General features: G+C 40.5%; 1 protein-coding gene and 8 non-coding genes across 9 annotated transcripts; 8 read left to right on the top strand and 1 right to left on the bottom strand.

Moving 5' to 3' along the window:
• Positions 1 to 72: 72 nt before the first annotated feature.
• Positions 73 to 145, top strand: Trnar-ucg (transfer RNA arginine (anticodon UCG)). Its single transcript has one exon. It is a non-coding gene; the product is annotated as a tRNA-Arg (tRNA).
• A 1502-nt stretch (positions 146 to 1647) lies between these two features.
• Positions 1648 to 1720, top strand: Trnar-ucg (transfer RNA arginine (anticodon UCG)). The gene has a single exon. It is a non-coding gene; the product is annotated as a tRNA-Arg (tRNA).
• Positions 1721 to 3409: 1689 nt separating this feature from the next.
• On the top strand, positions 3410 to 3482 carry Trnar-ucg (transfer RNA arginine (anticodon UCG)). The gene has a single exon. It is a non-coding gene; the product is annotated as a tRNA-Arg (tRNA).
• A 2590-nt stretch (positions 3483 to 6072) lies between these two features.
• On the top strand, positions 6073 to 6145 carry Trnar-ucg (transfer RNA arginine (anticodon UCG)). The gene has a single exon. It is a non-coding gene; the product is annotated as a tRNA-Arg (tRNA).
• A 641-nt stretch (positions 6146 to 6786) lies between these two features.
• Trnar-ucg (transfer RNA arginine (anticodon UCG)) lies at positions 6787 to 6859 on the top strand. The gene has a single exon. It is a non-coding gene; the product is annotated as a tRNA-Arg (tRNA).
• Positions 6860 to 8428: 1569 nt separating this feature from the next.
• Positions 8429 to 8501, top strand: Trnar-ucg (transfer RNA arginine (anticodon UCG)). Its single transcript has one exon. It is a non-coding gene; the product is annotated as a tRNA-Arg (tRNA).
• A 686-nt stretch (positions 8502 to 9187) lies between these two features.
• On the top strand, positions 9188 to 9260 carry Trnar-ucg (transfer RNA arginine (anticodon UCG)). Its single transcript has one exon. It is a non-coding gene; the product is annotated as a tRNA-Arg (tRNA).
• Positions 9261 to 9817: 557 nt separating this feature from the next.
• Positions 9818 to 9890, top strand: Trnar-ucg (transfer RNA arginine (anticodon UCG)). The gene has a single exon. It is a non-coding gene; the product is annotated as a tRNA-Arg (tRNA).
• Positions 9891 to 20142: 10252 nt separating this feature from the next.
• LOC137277154 (forkhead box protein D5-like) lies at positions 20143 to 20985 on the bottom strand. Its single transcript, XM_067808828.1, has one exon. It carries the CDS (start codon positions 20983 to 20985, stop codon positions 20143 to 20145), a length of 843 nt encoding a protein of 280 aa, XP_067664929.1.
• Between the last annotated feature and the right edge of the window lie 1513 nt (positions 20986 to 22498).

The following is a 22498-nucleotide window of genomic DNA, read 5'->3' on the forward strand; positions in this document are numbered from 1 at the left end:
TGGTGACCAGAAGCAAAAGGAATGTTTTAAACCGGAGTGTACAATAGGCATTACTGCGTCTGTAAGATAGTTGGCCTCGTGGCCTAATGGATAAGGCGTCTGACTTCGAATCAGAAGATTGCGAGTTCGAGTCTCGTCGGGGTCGTAGTACAACTCTTTTTACACAAAATTGAAAAGCGGTACTGTCAGCACAACCTTATTTCCCTCTCTCACCTATTAAAATGACAATGAGCAATGTTTTTTGGATTGAAAATGACATTTCAGTGGACACTGGGCATTCCAAAGTAGAGGATCTATCTTATTGACCATATACAAAAGTCTCGTCGGTGTCGTAGTACAACTCTTTTTATACAAAATGGAAAAGCGGTACAGTCAGCACAACCTTATTTCCCTCTCTCATCTATTAAAATGACAATGAGCAATGTTTTCAAGATAGAACATACCATTTCATTGGACACTGAGCATTCAAAAGTACACTTTTGTATCTTGCTGACCAGAGAATGAAAGAATGTTTTGAACCGGAGTGTACAATAGGCATTACTGCGTCCGTAAGATCGTTGGCCTCGTGGAATAATGGATAAGGCGTCTGACTTCGAATCAGAAGACTGCGAGTTCGAGTCTCGTCGGGGTCGTAGTACAACTCTTTTTACACAAAATTGAAAAGCTTTACTGTCAGCACAACCTTATTTCCCTCTCTCATCTATTAACATGACAATGAGCAATGTTTTTTGGATTGAAAATGACATTTCAGTGGACACTGGGCATTCCAAAGAAGAGGATCTATCTTATTGACCATATACAAAAGTCTCGTCGCGGTCGTAGTGCAACTCTTTTTATACAAAATGGAAAAGCGGTACTGTCAGCACAACCTTATGTCCATCTCTCATCTTTTAAAATCACAATGAACAATGTTTTTTGGATGGAAAAAAACATTTCAGTGGACACTGGGCATTCCAAAGTAGAGGATCTATCTTATTGACCATATACAAAAGTCTCGTCGCGGTCGTAGTGCAACTCTTTTTATACAAAATGGAAAAGCGGTACTGTCAGCACAACCTTATGTCCATCTCTCATCTATTAAAATCACAATGAACAATGTTTTTTGGATGGAAAATAACATTTCAGTAAACACTGGGCATTCAAAAGATAGGTATTTATCTTGGTGACCAGAGAAAGAAAGAATGTTTTGATCCGGAGTGTACAATAGGCATTACTGCGTCTCTAAGATCGTTGGCTTCGTGGCCTAATGGATAAGGCGACTGACTTCGAATCAGAAGATTGCGAGTTAGAGTCTCGTCGGGGTGGTAGTACAACTCTTTTTATACAAAATGGAAAAGAGGTGCAGTCAGCACAACCTTATTTCCCTCTCTCATCTATTAAAATGACAATGAGCAATGTTTTTTGGATGGAAAATAACATTTCAGTGGACACTGGGCATTCCAAAGTAGAGGATGTATCTTATTGACCATATACAAAAGGACTGTGTTATCTGTTAAAATGACAATAGGCAATGTTTTTTGGATGGAAAATACCATTTCAGTGGACACTGAGCATTCAAAGGTAGATTTTTTATCTTGGTGACCAGAAGCAAAAGGAATGTTTTAAACCGGAGTGTACAATAGGCATTACTGCGTCTGTAAGATAGTTGGCCTCGTGGCCTAATGGATAAGGCGTCTGACTTCGAATCAGAAGATTGCGAGTTCGAGTCTCGTCGGGGTCGTAGTACAACTCTTTTTACACAAAATTGAAAAGCGGTACTGTCAGCACAACCTTATTTCCCTCTCTCATCTATTAAAATGACAATGAGCAATGTTTTTTGGATTGAAAATGACATTTCAGTGGACACTGGGCATTCCAAAGTAGAGGATCTATCTTATTGACCATATACAAAAGTCTCGTCGGGGTCGTAGTACAACTCTTTTTATACAAAATAGAAAAGCGGTACTGTCAGTACAACCTTATTTCCCTCTCTCATCTATTAAAATGACAATGAACAATGTTTTTTGGATGGAAAATAACATTTCAGTGGACACTGGGCATTCCAAAGTAGAGGATCTATCTTATTGACCATATACAAAAGTCTCGTCGGTGTCGTAGTACAACTCTTTTTATACAAAATGGAAAAGCGGTACAGTCAGCACAACCTTATTTCCCTCTCTCATCTATTAAAATGACAATGAGCAATGTTTTCAAGATAGAACATACCATTTCATTGGACACTGAGCATTCAAAAGTACACTTTTGTATCTTGCTGACCAGAGAATGAAAGAATGTTTTGAACCGGAGTGTACAATAGGCATTACTGCGTCCGTAAGGTCGTTGGCCTCGTGGAATAATGGATAAGGCGTCTGACTTCGAATCAGAAGATTGCGAGTTCGAGTCTCGTCGGGGTCGTAGTACAACTCTTTTTACACAAAATTGAAAAGCTTTACTGTCAGCACAACCTTATTTCCCTCTCTCATCTATTAACATGACAATGAGCAATGTTTTTTGGATTGAAAATGACATTTCAGTGGACACTGGGCATTCCAAAGAAGAGGATCTATCTTATTGACCATATACAAAAGTCTCGTCGCGGTCGTAGTGCAACTCTTTTTATACAAAATGGAAAAGCGGTACTGTCAGCACAACCTTATGTCCATCTCTCATCTTTTAAAATCACAATGAACAATGTTTTTTGGATGGAAAATAACATTTCAGTGGACACTGGGCATTCCAAAGTAGAGGATCTATCTTATTGACCATATACAAAAGTCTCGTCGCGGTCGTAGTACAACTCTTTTTATACAAAATGGAAAAGCGGTACTGTCAGCACAACCTTATGTCCATCTCTCATCTATTAAAATCACAATGAACAATGTTTTTTGGATGGAAAATAACATTTCAGTAAACACTGGGCATTCAAAAGATAGGTATTTATCTTGGTGACCAGAGAAAGAAAGAATGTTTTGATCCGGAGTGTACAATAGGCATTACTGCGTCTCTAAGATCGTTGGCTTCGTGGCCTAATGGATAAGGCGACTGACTTCGAATCAGAAGATTGCGAGTTAGAGTCTCGTCGGGGTGGTAGTACAACTCTTTTTATACAAAATGGAAAAGAGGTGCAGTCAGCACAACCTTATTTCCCTCTCTCATCTATTAAAATGACAATGAGCAATGTTTTTTGGATGGAAAATAACATTTCAGTGGACACTGGGCATTCCAAAGTAGAGGATGTATCTTATTGACCATATACAAAAGGACTGTGTTATCTGTTAAAATGACAATAGGCAATGTTTTTTGGATGGAAAATACCATTTCAGTGGACACTGAGCATTCAAAGGTAGATTTTTTATCTTGGTGACCAGAAGCAAAAGGAATGTTTTAAACCGGAGTGTACAATAGGCATTACTGCGTCTGTAAGATAGTTGGCCTCGTGGCCTAATGGATAAGGCGTCTGACTTCGAATCAGAAGATTGCGAGTTCGAGTCTCGTCGGGGTCGTAGTACAACTCTTTTTACACAAAATTGAAAAGCGGTACTGTCAGCACAACCTTATTTCCCTCTCTCATCTATTAAAATGACAATGAGCAATGTTTTTTGGATTGAAAATGACATTTCAGTGGACACTGGGCATTCCAAAGTAGAGGATCTATCTTATTGACCATATACAAAAGTCTCGTCGGGGTCGTAGTACAACTCTTTTTATACAAAATAGAGAAGCGGTACTGTCAGTACAACCTTATTTCCCTCTCTCATCTATTAAAATGACAATGAACAATGTTTTTTGGATGGAAAATAACATTTCAGTGGACACTGGGCATTCCAAAGTAGAGGATCTATCTTATTGACCATATACAAAAGTCTCGTCGGTGTCGTAGTACAACTCTTTTTATACAAAATGGAAAAGCGGTACAGTCAGCACAACCTTATTTCCCTCTCTCATCTATTAAAATGACAATGAGCAATGTTTTCAAGATAGAACATACCATTTCATTGGACACTGAGCATTCAAAAGTACACTTTTGTATCTTGCTGACCAGAGAATGAAAGAATGTTTTGAACCGGAGTGTACAATAGGCATTACTGCGTCCGTAAGGTCGTTGGCCTCGTGGAATAATGGATAAGGCGTCTGACTTCGAATCAGAAGATTGCGAGTTCGAGTCTCGTCGGGGTCGTAGTACAACTCTTTTTACACAAAATTGAAAAGCTTTACTGTCAGCACAACCTTATTTCCCTCTCTCATCTATTAACATGACAATGAGCAATGTTTTTTGGATTGAAAATGACATTTCAGTGGACACTGGGCATTCCAAAGAAGAGGATCTATCTTATTGACCATATACAAAAGTCTCGTCGCGGTCGTAGTGCAACTCTTTTTATACAAAATGGAAAAGCGGTACTGTCAGCACAACCTTATGTCCATCTCTCATCTTTTAAAATCACAATGAACAATGTTTTTTGGATGGAAAATAACATTTCAGTGGACACTGGGCATTCCAAAGTAGAGGATCTATCTTATTGACCATATACAAAAGTCTCGTCGCGGTCGTAGTACAACTCTTTTTATACAAAATGGAAAAGCGGTACTGTCAGCACAACCTTATGTCCATCTCTCATCTATTAAAATCACAATGAACAATGTTTTTTGGATGGAAAATAACATTTCAGTAAACACTGGGCATTCAAAAGATAGGTATTTATCTTGGTGACCAGAGAAAGAAAGAATGTTTTGATCCGGAGTGTACAATAGGCATTACTGCGTCTCTAAGATCGTTGGCTTCGTGGCCTAATGGATAAGGCGACTGACTTCGAATCAGAAGATTGCTAGTTAGAGTCTCGTCGGGGTGGTAGTACAACTCTTTTTATACAAAATGGAAAAGAGGTGCAGTCAGCACAACCTTATTTCCCTCTCTCATCTATTAAAATGACAATGAGCAATGTTTTTTGGATGGAAAATAACATTTCAGTGGACACTGGGCATTCCAAAGTAGAGGATGTATCTTATTGACCATATACAAAAGGACTGTGTTATCTGTTAAAATGACAATAGGCAATGTTTTTTGGATGGAAAATACCATTTCAGTGGACACTGAGCATTCAAAGGTAGATTTTTTATCTTAGTGACCAGAAGCAAAAGGAATGTTTTAAACCGGAGTGTACAATAGGCATTACTGCGTCTGTAAGATAGTTGGCCTCGTGGCCTAATGGATAAGGCGTATGACTTCGAATCAGAAGATTGCGAGTTCGAGTCTCGTCGGGGTCGTAGTACAACTCTTTTTACACAAAATTGAAAAGCGGTACTGTCAGCACAACCTTATTTCCCTCTCTCATCTATTAAAATGACAATGAGCAATGTTTTTTGGATTGAAAATGACATTTCAGTGGACACTGGGCATTCCAAAGAAGAGGATCTATCTTATTGACCATATACAAAAGTCTCGTCGCGGTCGTAGTGCAACTCTTTTTATACAAAATGGAAAAGCGGTACTGTCAGCACAACCTTATGTCCATCTCTCATCTATTAAAATCACAATGAACAATGTTTTTTGGATGGAAAATACCATTTCAATGGACACTGAGCACTCAAAGGTAGATTTTTTATCTTGGTGACCAGAAGCAAAAGGAATGTTTTAAACCCGAGTGTACAATAGGCATTACTGCGTTTGTAAGATAGTTGGCCTCGTGGCCTAATGGAAAAGGCGTCTCACTTCGAATCAGAAGATTGCGAGTTCGAGTCTCGTCGGGGTCGTAGTACATGTATTTTTATACAAAATTGAAAAGCGGTATTGTCAGCACAACCTTATTTCCCTCTCTCATCTATTAAAATGACAATGAGCAATGTTTTTTGGATGGAAAATAACATTTCAGTGGACACTGGGCATTCCAAAGTAGAGGATCTATCTTATTGACCATATACAAAAGGACTGTGTTATCTGTTAAAATGACAATGGGCAATCTTTTCTGGATGGAAAATACCATTTCAATGGACACTGAGCACTCAAAGGTAGATTTTTCATCTTGGTGACCAGAAGCAAAAGGAATGTTTTAAACCGGAGTGTACAATAGGCATTACTGCGTCTGTAAGATAGTTGGCCTCGTGGCCTAATGGAAAAGGCGTCTGACTTCGAATCAGAAGATTGCGAGTTCGAGTCTCGTCGGGGTCGTAGTACATGTATTTTTATACAAAATTGAAAAGCGGTATTGTCAGCACAACCTTATTTCCCTCTCTCATCTATTAAAATGACAATGAGCAATGTTTTTTGGATGGAAAATAACATTTCAGTGGACACTGGGCATTCCAAAGTAGAGGATGCATCTTATTGACCATATACAAAAGGACTGTGTTATCTGTTAAAATGACAATGGGCAATGTTTTCTGGATGGAAAATACCATTTCAATGGACACTGAGCATTCAAAGGTTGATTTTTTATCTTGGTGACCAGAAGCAAAAGGAATGTTTTAAACCGGAGTGTACAATAGGCATTACTGCGTCTGTAATATCGTTGGCCTCGTGGCCTAATGGAAAAGGCGTCTGACTTCGAATCAGAAGATTGCGAGTTCGAGTCTCGTCGGGGTGGTAGTACAACTCTTTTAATACAAAATAGAAAACCGTTACAGTCAGCACAACCTTATTTCCCTCTCTCATCTATTAAAATGACAATGAGCAATGTTTTTTGGATGGAACATACCATTTCATTGGTCACTGAGCATTCAAAAGTTGGGTGTTTATCTTGGTGACCAGAGAAAGAAAGAATGTTTTGAACCGGAGTGTACAATAGGCATTACTGCGTCTGTAAGATCGTTGGCCTCGTGGCCTAATGGATAAGGCGTCTGACTTCGAATCAGAAGATTGCGAGTTCGAGTCTCGTCGGGGTCGTAGTACAACTCTTTTTATACAAAATGGAAAAGCGGTACTGTCAGCACAACCTTATTTCCCTCTCTCATCTATTAAAATGACAATGAGCAATGTTTTTTGGATGGAAAATAACATTTCAGTGGACACTGGGCATTCCAAAGTAGAGGATCTATCTTATTGACCATATACAAAAGGACTGTGTTATCTGTTAAAATGACAATGGGCAATGTTTTTTGGATGGAAAATACCATTTCAATGGACACTGAGCATTCAAGAGTAGATTTTTTATCTTGGTGATAAGGCGTCTGATTTCGAATCAGAAGATTGCGAGTTCAAGTCTCGTCGGGGTCGTAGTACAACGCTTTTTATACAAAATGGAAAACCGGTACAGTCAGCACAACCTTATTTCCCTCTCTCATCTATTAAAACGATAATGAGCAATATTTTTTAGATAGAACATACCATTTCATTGCACACTGAGCATTCAAAAGTAGATTTTTTATGTTGGTGACCAGAGAATGAAAGAATGTTTTGAACCGGAGTGTACAATAGGCATTACTGCGTCTGTAAGATCGTTGGCCTCGTGGCCCAATGGATAAGGCGTCTGACGTCGAATCAGAAGATTGCGAGTTCGAGTCTCATCGTTGTCGTAGTACAACTCTTTTTATACAAAAAACAAAACCGGTACAGTCAGCACAACCTTGTTTCCCTCTCTCATCTATTAAAATGACAATGAGCAATGTTTTTTGGATGGAAAATAACATTTCAGTAAACACTGGGCATTCCAAAGTAAGTTATTTATCTTGGTGACCAGAGAAAGAAAGAATGTTTTGATCCGGAGTGTACAATAGGCATTGCTGCGTCTGTAAGATCGTTGGCCTCGTGGAACAATGGATAAGGCGTCTGACTTCGAATCAGAAGATTGCGAGTTCGAGTCTCGTCGGGGTCGTAGTACAACTCTTTTTATACAAAATGGAAAAGCAGTACTGTCAGCACAACCTTATTTCCCTCTCTCATCTATTAAAATGACAATGAGCAATGTTTTTTGGATGGAAAATAACATTTCAGTAAACACTGGGCATTCAAAAGTTAGGTATTTATCTTCGTGACCAGAGAAAGAAAGAATGTTTTGAACCGGAGTGTACAATAGGCATTGCTGCGGCTGTAAGATCGTTGGCCTCGTGGAACAATGGATAAGGCGTCTGACTTCGAATCAGAAGATTGCGAGTTCGAGTCTCGTCGGGGTCGTAGTACAACTCTTTTTATACAAAATAGAAAAGCGGTACAGTCAGCACAACCTTTTTTCCCTCTCTCATCTATTAAAATGACAATGAGCAATGTTTTTTGGATGGAAAATAACATTTCAGTGGACACTGGGCATTCCAAAGTAGAGGATGTATCTTATTGACCATATGCAAAAGGACTGTGTTATCTGTTAAAATGACAATGGGCAATGTTTTTTGGATGGAAAATACCATTTCAATGGACACTGAGCACTCAAAGGTAGGTTTTTTATCTTGGTGACCAGAAGCAAAAGGAATGTTTTAAACCGGAGTGTACAATAGGCATTACTGCGTCTGAAAGATAGTTGGCCTCGTGGCCTAATGGATAAGGCGTCTGACTTCGAATCAGAAGATTGCGAGTTCGAGTCTCGTCGGGGTCGTAGTACAACTCTTTTTATACAAAATGGAAAAGCGGTACAGTCAGCACAACCTTATTTCCCTCTCTCATCTATTAAAATGACAATGAGCAATGTTTTTTGGATGGAAAATAACATTTCAGTGGACACTGGGCATTCCAAAGTAGAGGATGTATCTTATTGACCACATACAAAAGGACTGTGTTATCTGTTAAAATGACAATGGGCAATGTTTTCTCGATGGAAAATACCATTTCAATGTTCACTGAGCACTCAAAGGTAGATTTTTTATCTTGGTGACCAGAAGAAAAAGGAATGTTTTTATTTCCCTCTCTCATCTATTAAAATGACAATGAGCAATGTTTTTTGGATGGAAAATACCACTTCATTGGACACTGGGCATTCCAAAGTAGATTTTGTATCTTGGTGACAACGTGTCTGACTTCGAATTAGAAGATTGAGAGTTCGAGTCTCGTCGGGGTCGTAGTACAACTCTTTTTATACAAAATGGAAAATCGGTACAGTCAGCACAACCTTATTTCCCTCTCTCATCTATTAAAATGACAATGAGCAATGTTTTTCGGATGGAAAATAACATTTCAGTAAACACTGGGCATTCAAAAGTAAGGTATTTATCTTGGTGACCAGAGAAAGAAAGAATGTTTTGATCCGGAGTGTACAATAGGCATTGCTGCGTCTGTAAGATCGTTGGCCTCGTGGCCTAATGGATAAGGCGTCTGACTTCGAATCAGAAGATTGCGAGTTCGAGTCTCGTCGGGGTCGTAGTACAACTCTTTTTATACAAAATGGAAAAGCAGTACTGTCAGCACAACCTTATTTCCCTCTCTCATCTATTAAAATGACAATGAGCAATGTTTTTTGGATGGAAAATAACATTTCAGTGGGCACTGGGCATTCCAAAGTAGAGGATGTATCTTATTGACCATATACAAAAGGACTGTGTTATCTGTTAAAATGACAATGGGCAATCTTTTTTTGGATGGAAAATACCATTTCAATGGACACTGAGCATTCAAAAGTAGATTTTTTATCTTGGTGATAAGGCGTCTGACTTCGAATCAGAAGATTGAGAGTTCGAGTCTCGTCGGGGTCGTAGTACAACTCTTTTTATACAAAATGGAAAATCGGTACAGTCAGAACAACCTTACTTCCCTCTCTCATCTATTAAAACGATAATGAGCAATGTTTTTTAGATAGAACATACCATTTCATTGCACACTGAGCATTCAAAAGTAGATTTTTTATGTTGGTGACAAGAGAATGAAAGAATGTTTTGAAGCGGAGTGTACAATAGGCATTGCTGCGTCTGTAAGATCGTTGGCCTCGTGGCCTAATGGATAAGGCGTCTGACTTCGAATCAGAAGATTGCGAGTTCGAGTCTCGTCGAGGTCGTAGTACAACTCTTTTTATACAAAATGGAAAAGCGGTACAGTCAGCACAACCTTTTTTCCCTCTCTCATCTATTAAAATGACAATGAGCAATGTTTTTTGGATGGAAAATAACATTTCAGTGGACACTGGGCATTCCAAAGTAGAGGATCTACCTTATTGACCATATACAAAAGGACTGTGTTATCTGTTAAAATGACAATGGGCAATGTTTTTCAGATGGAAAATATCATTTCAATGGACACTGAGCATTCAAAAGTAGATTTTTTATCTTGGTGACCAGAAGCAAAAGGAATGTTTTAAACCGGAGTGTACAATAGGCATTACTGCGTCTGTAAGATCGTTGGCCTCGTGGAACAATGGATAAGGCGTCTGACTTCGAATCAGAAGATTGCGAGTTCGAGTCTCGTCGGGGTCGTAGTACAACTCTTTTTTTACAAAATGCAAAACCGGTACAGTCAGCACAACCTTATTTCCCTCTCTCATCTATTAAAATGACAATGAGCAATGTTTTTTGGATGGAAAATAACATTTCAGTAAACACTGAGCATTGAAAAGTAAGGTATTTATCTTGGTGACCAGAGAAAGAAAGAATGTTTTGATCCGCAGTGTACAATAGGCATTACTGCGTCTGTAAAATCGTTGCCCTCGTGGCCTAATGGATAAGTCGTCTGACTTCTCTCATCTATTAAAATGACAATGGGCAATGTTTTTTCATGGAAAAAAACATTTCAGTGGACACTGGGCATTCCAAAGTAGAGGATTTATCTTATTGACCATGTACAAAAGGACTGTCTTATCTGTTAAAATGACAATGGGCAATGTTTCATGGATGTGTCATAGACTAAATCGTTTTAATAAGTTTCCTTAAAACTTCATTTATTCAAACGATCTATTTGTTTCAATATAAGTCGAAAGTGCACCGAAATTCTATTCCCTACGTCTATGTAATGTATTCGGCAAACATTCGGTGTATCCCCTCTTATCATAAACCCCCCAAGGCCGTCACCCCACCTACGACTACGTCCCCGATGAAGAATCGCCGTCGAACTTCTGAATGCGTGTAAGTGACAGAGCGGGTCTCCACATCGGGATCATTGGCCACTCAGTCCCGATGTGCGTTCTGTCACATGTTTACCACTGTATGTACCATTTCGACCATCATTCAACCAAACAATAATAAAATATGGCTGCTGCTGTCTTCATCTCTAACACCGACTCATGTCCTCCCTGCCTCTTATCCACCATCCCAAACTACCACCCGAGAGTGACTACCACGGACGCTCTTAGACAGATGGTGGAGAAATATCCGGGTAGCGTGAGTTTGCTGTGACTCACGCACGATTCCCCTACCCTAACTCGCAGCAAAGCAACTGGTAGTTCAGAGATGGTGGTTGACAAGAGCAGCGTCAACGTCGGGCGCCATCTTGGCGGAAGAACGAAGACATCAGATAGTCAGCCGACCTTTCATCAACGAGAGTGCAGCCCATAACCAGCAACCTTCTCTAAATCATCGAAAGCAACAAGACCCAGCAAAGTTCATTTGTGAATACAACAACTATCAACGTCACCCGTCAATATCAAGTCAGCGAGTTTCAAGTATCTTCAGCAAGTACTCCATAATATGTGTGTGTGACAGTACATGTGAAAGTTTGTTTGAACGATCTCACAGTTTTATAGTGTATATGGTTCCCTCGGACGTTCTTGTACAATCTTATCCAGCCATTGTTTCACATGTGTTTATATATGTCATAGTGTTCATCCACTGAGTACGTATTGCAATCTGTAAGTGATGTTATGAGACGTGCATCTCTATTAGGTTACGTTTTTGAAGTCGGTTAGGCGCTTACTCTACTACATAGCCTTGCATATACACATTTAATGCAGATCAACGCTATCTGCGGGTTCCGAGTCGTCCCACTCAAATTAGACTCCCGGTTTCAAGGATTTTTCTAACAATTTGTTCCTCTATAACGATTACTATGGACAATAACTTATAACGAGTTATGCAATGCCCTAATTACTCTTTGTGAAAAACATCTAAAACTTTTTATGTGATAATAGCTGTCGTAGAAGTAAAATAAGCTATGTCTCTCCAAGCTTATTTGATGGAGACTGTTTATCCAGTCTACATCCTACTTCATCGTTTTGCCAACGTGTTTTTGTGCTTAGTTTTGATACCGGCGAAAATTTAGTATCCTTGTGCATAATACTCTCTGTGGTAACTGGCACACAATATACACTGGCCCAAAAAAGAAACGCATAGGTGAAAATCCAATGTTATAAGAGATGATTTATTAACTTAAATTGCACAAAAGGTAATGGAACTTGAGCAATGATAATTCACACGGGTATTAACAAATGTGTGTCAAGACATATACAATCATTCACAGTGGTATTAAGCGTCTCTATTTTCCATGGCATAGTGAGAAAGTCAGTATCTGGTGTGACCACCACGGGCATCAATCACTGCTCTGCATCGCCTGGGCATTGACTGTATAAGACGTCGTATCCGCCTTTGTGGGATTCTTCTCCACTCATCTCGCAACGCATTCACCAACTGTAGACGTGTCTGTGGCTGCGGCTGTCGACGTCGTAACCGTTTACCCAATTGGTCCCATAAATGTTCAATTGGGTTCAAATCCGGCGATTTTGAGGGCCATGGAAGAACTGTAATGTTGTTGTTGGCAAGGAAATCCGTGGTAATGCGTGCTGTGTGCGGTCTTGCATTGTCGTGCTGGAAAATTTCCCTTCTAGCGTCAATTGTAGGAACAACATGACGGTTCAGAATTTCATCCCGGTAGCGTACAGCATTGAGATTCCCTTGCACATGCACCAACTGTGTCCTGCCGTTCATAGATATGCCTCCCCACATCATTACACCTCCACCACCGTGTCTGTTGACCTCACGAACGCACTGTCGAGCATATCTCTCATTTCGACGTCTGTAAACACGCATCCTTCCATCATGTCTGTACAGCAGAAAACGTGACTCATCGCTGAACCAGATCCTCCTCCAATTCAAGAGGTTCCATGCCCGAACGTTCCTGCACCACTGAAGACGTGCACGACGGTGATGGGGATGCAGAACAGGTCCTGCATGAGGTCGCATAGGTCGAATTCCATGCTCTCTTAGGCGATTCCTGATGGTTTGTGGAGAGACTCTACGCAGCCCAGGAACGTGATCAGCGGTATACGTAGCAGTGACGGCCCGATTACGCAGATGAAGCACCCGGATGTAGCGGTCTTGTGCTGGAGTTGTCACCCTTGGTCTCCCACTCCTTGGACGGTCTCTGGTCGAGTTGTGTTGCGTGTATCGTTGCCAGAGACGGGAAATCGTGCTCTGCCTCACATTCAGACGTCTGGCAACTGATGACTGACTTTCCCCAGCTTCCAGACGTCCAATGGCTCTATTTCTGTTTTCTTCATTTAACCTTGGCATTTTTCGCGTCGCATAGAAAGAAATTCGAAGAATGAATCGCAACAGGACCTGTCCCCTTTTATAGCCATCATAATCAAGATTGAGATCCTGCATTTGCACGTGCATAATGCTTTCAGATTTTCCCACGTGCAGATTATACAAAGCGTTTTCAAGGTGCTGTGGTGTGGCGAATAATCACCAGAGGTTGTGTTTGTTTGTCTGTTTTGGTTGTATTGACTATAAAAACACTTAATATTTACATTAATTGTCATTCCATTCCATATTTTCCGAAAAAATCTACTTTAAAAATGAGATTTAAGCTATGCGTTTCTTTTTTGGGTTAGTGTACAATCCGCTGAAATATCTACGAGCCAATTTCACTTGAATTGATTTTTCATCAACTTTCGGTTTAGACTTTTGAAGTTGGTTAGGTTTTGGGCTTTTTTCATGCCAATTCTACTTTTAGTGCAGATCACATCTACATCTGCTAGCCTTGTCGAGTCTAGGCTCACCAATATAAGACTCCCAATTTCAAAGATCTTACTATTGTCATGAAAATATTACGTTCAAATGCAAACGACGACGCATTACGCATATTCTGTTTTTGTTCCTGTACGTCACACGTGTACTTATCAGTCGGGTATTCCGAATTCGAATGTATGGGCGACTGCGAGCAGGAGTTTGCCGCTCGGTGGAAACGTTCAATCTTTTATTTGTACGAGCTGGATAGCCGCTCACCTGTTTTTGTACGAGCTGGATAGCCGTTCACCTGTGTTTTTGTACGAGCTGGATAGCCGTTCACCTGTATTTTGTGTGTACACATCCGATATTGTTATGGTTTTGTTTCGCCTGACCACTGTTGACAATTCGATTCATGTATTACCTTTGACGTTCCCGTATATGCCATTACTATTATGTGACTAATGATCAATGCATGTACTAGATATTGTCAGCGCGGACGCTCTTGGACAGATGGAAAATAGCATTTCAATGGACACTGAGCCTTCCAAAGTAGAGGTTTTATCTTGGTGACCAGAGACAAAAGGAATGTGTTGAACCGAAGTGTACAATAGGCTTTACTGCGTCTGTAAGATGGTTGGCCTCGTGGAACAATGGATAAGGCGTCTGACTTCGAATCAGAAGATTGCGAGTTCGAGTCTCGTCGGGGTCGTAGTACAACTCTTTTTATACAAAATTGAAAAGCGGTACAGTCAGCACAACCTTATTTCCCTCTCTCATCTATTAAAATGACAATGAGCAATGTTTTTGGATGGAAAATAACATTTCAGTAAACACTGGGCATTCAAAAGTAAGGTATTTATCTTGGTGACCAGAGAAAGAAAGAATGTTTTGATCCGCAGTGTACAATAGGCATTACTGCGTTTGTAAAATCGTTGCCCTCGTGGCCTAATGGATAAGGCGTCTGACTTCTCTCATCTATTAAAATGGCAATGGGCAATGTTTTTTCATGGAAAAAAAACATTTCAGTGGACACTGGGCATTCCAAAGTAGAGGATTTATCTTATTGACCATATACAAAAGGACTGTCTTATCTGTTAAAATGACAATGGGCAATGTTTCATGGATGTGTCATAGACTAAATCGTTTTAATAAGTTTCCTTAAAACTTCATTTATTCAAACGATCTATTTGTTTCAATATAAGTCGAAAGTGCACCGAAATTCTATTCCCTACGTCTATGTAATGTATTCGGCAAACATTCGGTGTATCCCCTCTTATCATAAACCCCCCAAGGCCGTCACCCCACCTACGACTACGTCCCCGATGAAGAATCGCCGTCGAACTTCTGAATGCGTGTAAGTGACAGAGCGGGTCTCCACATCGGGATCATTGGCCACTCAGTCCCGATGTGCGTTCTGTCACATGTTTACCACTGTATGTACCATTTCGACCATCATTCAACCAAACAATAATAAAATATGGCTGCTGCTGTCTTCATCTCTAACACCGACTCATGTCCTCCCTGCCTCTTATCCACCATCCCAAACTACCACCCGAGAGTGACTGCCACGGACGCTCTTGGACAGATGGAAAATAACATTTCAATGGACACTGACCCTTCCAAAGTAGAGGTTTTATCTTGGTGACCAGAGACAAAAGGAATGTGTTGAACCGGAATGTAGAATAGGCTTTAGTGCGTCTGTAAGATCGTTGGCCTCGTGGAATAATGGATAAGGCGTCTGAGATGGAATCAGAAGATTGCGAGTTCGAGTCTCGTCGGGGTCGTAGTGCAAGTCTTTTCATACAAAATTGAAAAGCGGTACTGTCAGCACAACCTTTTTTCCTTGTCTCATCTATTAAAATGACAATGGGCAATGTTTTTTATGGAAAAAAACATTTCAGTGGACACTGGGCATTCCAAAGTAGAGGATTTATCTTGGTGACCATATACAAAAGGACTGTCTTATCTGTTAAAATGACAATTGGCAATGGTTTTTGGATGGAAAATAGCATGTCAATGGACACTGAGCCTTCTACAGTACAGGTTTTTTTCTTGGTGACCAGAGACAAAAGGAATGTGTTGATCCGGAATGTAAAATAGGCTTTACTGCCTGTAAGATCGTTGGCCTCGTGGCCTAATGGGTAAGGCGTCTGACTTCTGACGTCTGAATCAGAAAAGTGCGAGTTCGAGACTCGCCGGGCTCGTAGTTCAGTTCTTTTTAAACAAATTTGAAACGTGGTCAGCACAACCTATTTTCAGTGTCTCATCTGCCTCAATAATACCCTGCGTCTTGTCATTTATCTCTCCTTTAAAATATTTACAGACAAAATATATTTTGACAATACAATATCTATTACTGCTTTACAGGATCATTTCTTGTCTGGAAGGAATCTGAGCAATAACCAGAGTGACACCTGTCCGAAGGCAAATACTGAATCTTGAGACAGATCTGTCAGAATTTCCGTTGCTATTATATGCAAGGAACATGACTGTTTGCAATGGATGAACAGATCTGGACACACTGAACAAACATTAATGTTTGAGAGTACAACGGTCGTGGGAACCGTACCAATTCACACTTATCAGAAGGGTACACAAAGTACGCAGACTAGTGTACCAATTGTCCGAATTTCACTTTCGTGGTAGTCGCGGTGGCTGAGCGGGCAAGCCGACTGACTTTGTGTGCTGGCGATTAGGGGCCTGACTCTGAGGGTGCGGGTTCGACTCAAACAAAACAAAGTACTACAATGTGTACTTTACTGAAAACGTGAAATGCCAAATATGACATATGTTACAAAATTACAGGGTGTATCATTTGTAAAAACAATAGTATGAGCAATTTTGATGGCTTATCTGTTTGCCAAACATCTAGCCAAATAATGTCTAAGGGTAGCTACTACTTTCTTGAAATATATTTCCTGAAAATTGCATAACGATACTTAACTTTAACTGTAAATACTTGAACAGTTGCAGTTGTGCAGAATATGTCTCTTGGTGGAAGAAATTTGCTAACATTAGGTAAAATGATCTTATTTCTCTCTGACGGAAGCGCATATAAAATGATCACATAACTTTGTTGTATTGTATTTGAGTCTTTCTCGGGTAAGGGGTCATGAACTATTTTTACAATAATTTGTTTAAGCATGAATTTGGAAATTACTTCCAAACAAGTATGTTTAATACAAAAAATCCTACTTTGATTAAACATATCAGTCGTGCAGTCGTGCAGTACAGTTGTCATTCTGCAACAACTCCTTCCTTTGGTCCATGATCGGAAGCATGTGACGTACAAGGACTTCGCTGATGACCGATTTGCTGTCAAATTCCCCTGAACCACCACTAACATATCTTTGTGCTGTCTCACCCCACTGCATGACACTGCATTCACCGAACCTGTAGACCTGTTAGAAAGTGGTCTTCTTGGTCGAATATCCACATAAAGCAATCGACTCCTGACAGTTTGGTTGGACATTCTTCTCAAACCTGGGACACTTTGTGCATTCTCCACGGTTGAAGAAACACGATGATGCAAGTGAGCAACCCGGATACCCGCTCCTCGGGCAATTCTGGGGGAAGTGTTGTGCATGAAGAGTTTCTGCATCTCTACTTTCAAGGCGGCCTATTGAGATGTTTTACTCTTGTGCGCAAGAGCACAGAGGCGTGATAGGGCGTTTACCAGGCATCGGCATGGAATCGTCAAACTTAAGAACGGAGTAAACAAAATATCTCAACAATGTTACTTTGGATATTGAAAGAACATTTTCAGCTTATAATGACAGGGAACAGTTGTACTGTTCCATTTTTGTACCTCACCCCTTATTACTAATGGACTCGCCCGTGACCTACGGCTTCTGGTGACAATCATTCTGCTTCACTGAACTTGACCATTCAGGTACTGTTTTCCATTTTGTTTATGGAAAATTGATTAAATTCTATAGATGTGTTTGCCTTATTTATTGTAATTTGTTTACAATAGCAATCGTGTGTGACTGTTCTATTGTGGAAATTCTATTATATATTTATATCATTCTATATACGATATTTTTGAGTAAATGTTACCGGTTACCGTACAGAGAGCATTAGTAAGTAAACATATGAGATTCTTCAATTTCCAAATATGGGAGCATGGGGATGCACACGAGGAAACGAAAAGAGAGACTTTTATTCTTACATGTTGGTTTACTTAAGAAGTTGTTCCTTGTGCAAATGAACATTTCATACACCCAATAACATGTGACCATGATATATATTCTTGTTGTGTAAAGTGTGTGGAGTGTTACCTCACCAAGCTACTGCAGTCTAAGACGAATACTGAAAATAAGTGTGCTTAGACTGCAAGCTACTGAATCTAAATTTAAATTTAATAAGCTCTTCATTTTCTAACTCTAAATCTACTGGAGACGTTTGTCAAAGATAATCATGTGATTGTTTGCTCCTGTGTTAAACTGATATATCTAGGATTACTCAGTATTCCATGTACTCGTGTTGACGGGATGCGTACTCAGATTATTATTTATTATTTCACAATATTTATATGCTATGCACGCAACTAGTCAAAGCTCTGGCCGCTGTTTTGTTTTCTTTTTTACTCGATCACTGGATGACAGTCTCAGTGGCACATAGTATTATCAGTCTCAACTCCCTGGAATCAAGCAACTCTTGCAGCCTCTAGGCTCACCAATTTATTGTGGATTTCCCATTCTTTCACAACTGGGGGGGGGGGGGGGGGGGGGTTGGCACACATAGTCACAGTAATTTGTACAAGTTATACTGCACATTGTTGTCCCTGCAACCAGGTGTTTGCACGTATTCCTGTGCCCACTATATAGTCATTTGCCATCGGATTCGTGGGTTCTTTTAAGTGCACAGTGGTGTGTACTGTACACTAGAGGTTGTGACACCACTGAAAGCATCTGCACACAAAGAAGGCTCAAAGGCGTTAACACCCGGTGACAGGCGGGCTGGATCCCGGCACCTCAAGCTCGCAAGGTCTCCAGCTTGGACCCCTAGACAGCTTGCCCAGCAGATCAGTCCGCTGGTGAAAATAGGACACTAATCACTGACGTGAACTGGAACTCGTGACATTACTATATTATCCAGGAAGGGCCACTGTCAGTGTCTGTTTCTACGATGATGAGTGTGCACTTTATAGTCGTTAATATGAATATCATCGAATTCGTCAGTTTAAGGTTCTTAGATACCAACTGAGTGAATTGTGTCTACTAAAACAACAAAGGTCGGGTAATGCTAATTTGCATGTATCACGTGACTTGACTTTTCTCTTGTTTTTGAGCAAATGCGCATGTTCTGCGATTTAAACAACCATGCCGTCCGTTGCGCATTTCATAATGTTTCGCTGAACTTGGAGAAAATATACGACAGTGAAGTGCAAGACAATCCATATTTGTTTACCAGTTATCACTGAAAACTAAACGTAACTACACAAATGGAAAGAGTTCTTCGCGTTATTGGAGATTTCTCAGTGAAAAAAGGCTAAATCTTAATCCGGTGTGGTTGTCGATCTGTGTAAACTCACAGAAAATGATACAGATGAAATACAATATGATAAAGTGACTGTGAGATGTCACGAAGAGTCACATGGAGAAGGCCTGTGGCAAAGGTACTATGTGGGCCTCATATGACTCTGGGTAGGAGAGTGACGACTGTTTGATTGTTGTTTGACGGCGCACGCAGGAATATTCCATCCATATGGCGGCGATGTATAAATAAGCGAGTCCGGACCAGACAATTCAGCCAGCATGAGCATCGACCAAGCATGGGCGGTTGCAGACCAGTTCTAGCCTGTATCTTAGGACAGTGACGAGGGCATGCATTTGCTATACACTTGGTTATTTCTGTCCTTATGAAAGATAGTCGTCACTTGATTTATGACTACATCCAGGGCGTTACACCAATGGCAGCACACCTCAGCGTGGCGAGGTCAAGTGCTATCATTGAGATGGAAGATGCATTTAATAGCAAAACGATATAGACACACAAATTTCGAAACATGAAAAGACAAGGTGTTCGATTTTTTTCTCCAGTATTTTATTTACATGCTATATTTTGACAAAGACACTACATTCTTTGTAATAAAATATTCAATAATGAGGTAACAATATAAATACAATATAACTATAAAACAAAGCGATATTAGACACTCACCGTTCTGACAACACAGGCACTAGAATGTATGAATGATACACTGGACATTGATTCTCTTTCTCACGTTACTCACGCAACTTTTACTTCATCGTCTTGGCTGGTAAACGCCCGAATGGGGTACACTACAACCGCAATCACTGTTCAAAAGTGTCTCCGATAAACTGGTATAACTTTACGTAGTCTAGCTGAGACTAAGTGGCATGTCATTCATTCAGTATAAGGTTCTGGGCTATGCGTGAGGTCTTTGCTTCTGTATAAGTCGCATCCCCATGAAGCAAGTCCGGGGGCGGGGGCGGGGGCGGGGGCGGGTGTGCTATAGACGGAGGGCTGTGACTGGTAGGGTGCGTGTAATCCCGGAGTGACCCCGACAGATGCAGGAGGATAGTAAAAGCTTGTCTGGGTGGCATACACGGGGGACGGAGGGCTGTAGTACGGTCCGTATGTGGGCGTGCCAACAGTAGTAGGGGTCATCGGGACGTAGCCGAGGTTGTATCTGTAGCTCAGGGGAAGGTTACTAACGCATGTATCCCGGCTCAGACTATTCTTTCTGGCACGACGCCGAGCTTGACGGCGTCTGAAGTCACCGCGGGAGAAGTCGTCGATACATGCTGTATGTATAGACCAGTAGTTGCCTTTTCCGTTGTCGGCGCGTCCACTCTTGACGAAACACTCGTTGAGAGACAAGTTGTGTCTGATGCTGTTCCTCCACGCCTTGTCCTTGTTGTTATAATAGGGGAAGTTATCCATGATGTAGCTATAGATGTCACTCAGCAACATCTTCTTACCTTCGGTGCTGAGGATCGCCATGGAGATAAGAGCAATGTAGGAGTGTGTGGGTTTGACTCCCGGTCGACGGTCTCTTGCTGTCGGACCAATAGTCGCATCTTTGTCGAGGGGAGAGCTGGAACACTGGGCCGCTCCGTCGTCGCTTGAGAGAGGAGAAGGGACGCTGTTCTGCGGACTGAGGACTTCCTCCTCGCTGAAAGAGTCGTGTTCCTTGCGGTCTGTTGCATTTTGGCCAGTGATGAAGTCTATGCTGAAGTTGATCATGACTGGGATGATTCAGAGATAAGCAGTCAAATGTTTGCACAATTGTCAGGATAGAATCTGGTGAGTGATCAGATGCTCACTGTGCACTGACGACGTCTGTTTTGACAAGTGAGATCGCTCACAGGTATTTATAGTCAATTGGACGCCTGCGATTGCTCAAAGGAAGCAGTGCGACATTCGAGTTTGTCACGCGCGTTGCCTGGCAGGTGATAATGAGAGCGAATGACACACGTCAGCAGACAAGCCTGAACATCCGAACGTGGTTCCTATTTTCATCTACATGTATTTGTTTATGCTGCCGTTTTAATGAATGTTTGAATGTTATCGCAGTGACAACATTTCTTCTTCGACAGCTGAAATTCTAATCTTAGCTAAGTACAATGTGCTTGCAACATGATAGTTATAATGTACAGGGTGTAGGTTTAAGATGTTTATTTGTGATTGGGAATAGTTCTTCAACAAGATTGTATCTAATCAATTCGAAATAAAAATGTCAGTCCAATGATAAACTACCCAAGACTATCGCTTCACAGGAAAACGTTGCAGACAATGTACAAATCATTTTTTCTAATATTCGACTACGCGTGTCATGTATGGGATAACTGCACTAAAGAACCTGGACGCCAGCAGAACCATCTGAGGAGCTGTTCGAGGCACAAGTCACACTGAACTATATTCTGAGACAAATATTTCTGAAGACGCCGTCAAAAGTTTAGTTAGAGAAAATGTACCATCTGTAACTGAAGATAATTTGAGAAACACTTCTGCCCTACAAAGTATTAAATGCAATACTAAACTGCACCCCAAATCATTTGTCCTTAACACGGTAAAACACCTGGAAGTCTCTCCCTCCGGATATCGTAAATGCAAATACTCTTAGGGACTTCCAAACTAAACATAGACACTTGCAGAAGGATGGATGTGAGAACTGATTTGAAAAAAAACATACATATCGATGAATAAATTCAACATTATGTGAGAAGAAATGACAGACTGAGCACATGGTTCATCTGTATGGTATTACAAGATAGCTGATTACAATTTTCGGACTGTCACATTTTTTTATTTTGAATGTTCATACATAAATCCACGAAGATCTTTCAGTCACACATGCTTGTCGTGAAAAGCGAGTAAAGAGATCGGGATGGTCAGACTTGCTGAGTTGGTCGACATGTAATCGTATCCCAGTTGCCTTGATTGATGAAGATTTTTTTTTTAAATTATCTTTCTTTTCGCTCATAGTATGATATGATGACACCTAATTTGTGAGGCACTTTAGATTAGAATGACAATAACGGTCTACCTTCTTCATTTACCTCTTGAACAATACATGACGTAATATATTGGACAAAATACATTAGGGATATTGGTACTGGCAGATATTTTATTAGTATGTCAATGTATAAATACGTCATTATTCATAATTTCAAAATTTACAAATATCCCAAGCAAATTTTAATCCGGTATGTATTCATAAAGACATCCTATTTTCGCCATTTATCGAAATATCCCA

Source organism: Haliotis asinina, chromosome 3, assembly GCF_037392515.1.
Source record: "Haliotis asinina isolate JCU_RB_2024 chromosome 3, JCU_Hal_asi_v2, whole genome shotgun sequence".
NCBI lineage: Eukaryota > Metazoa > Mollusca > Gastropoda > Lepetellida > Haliotidae > Haliotis > Haliotis asinina.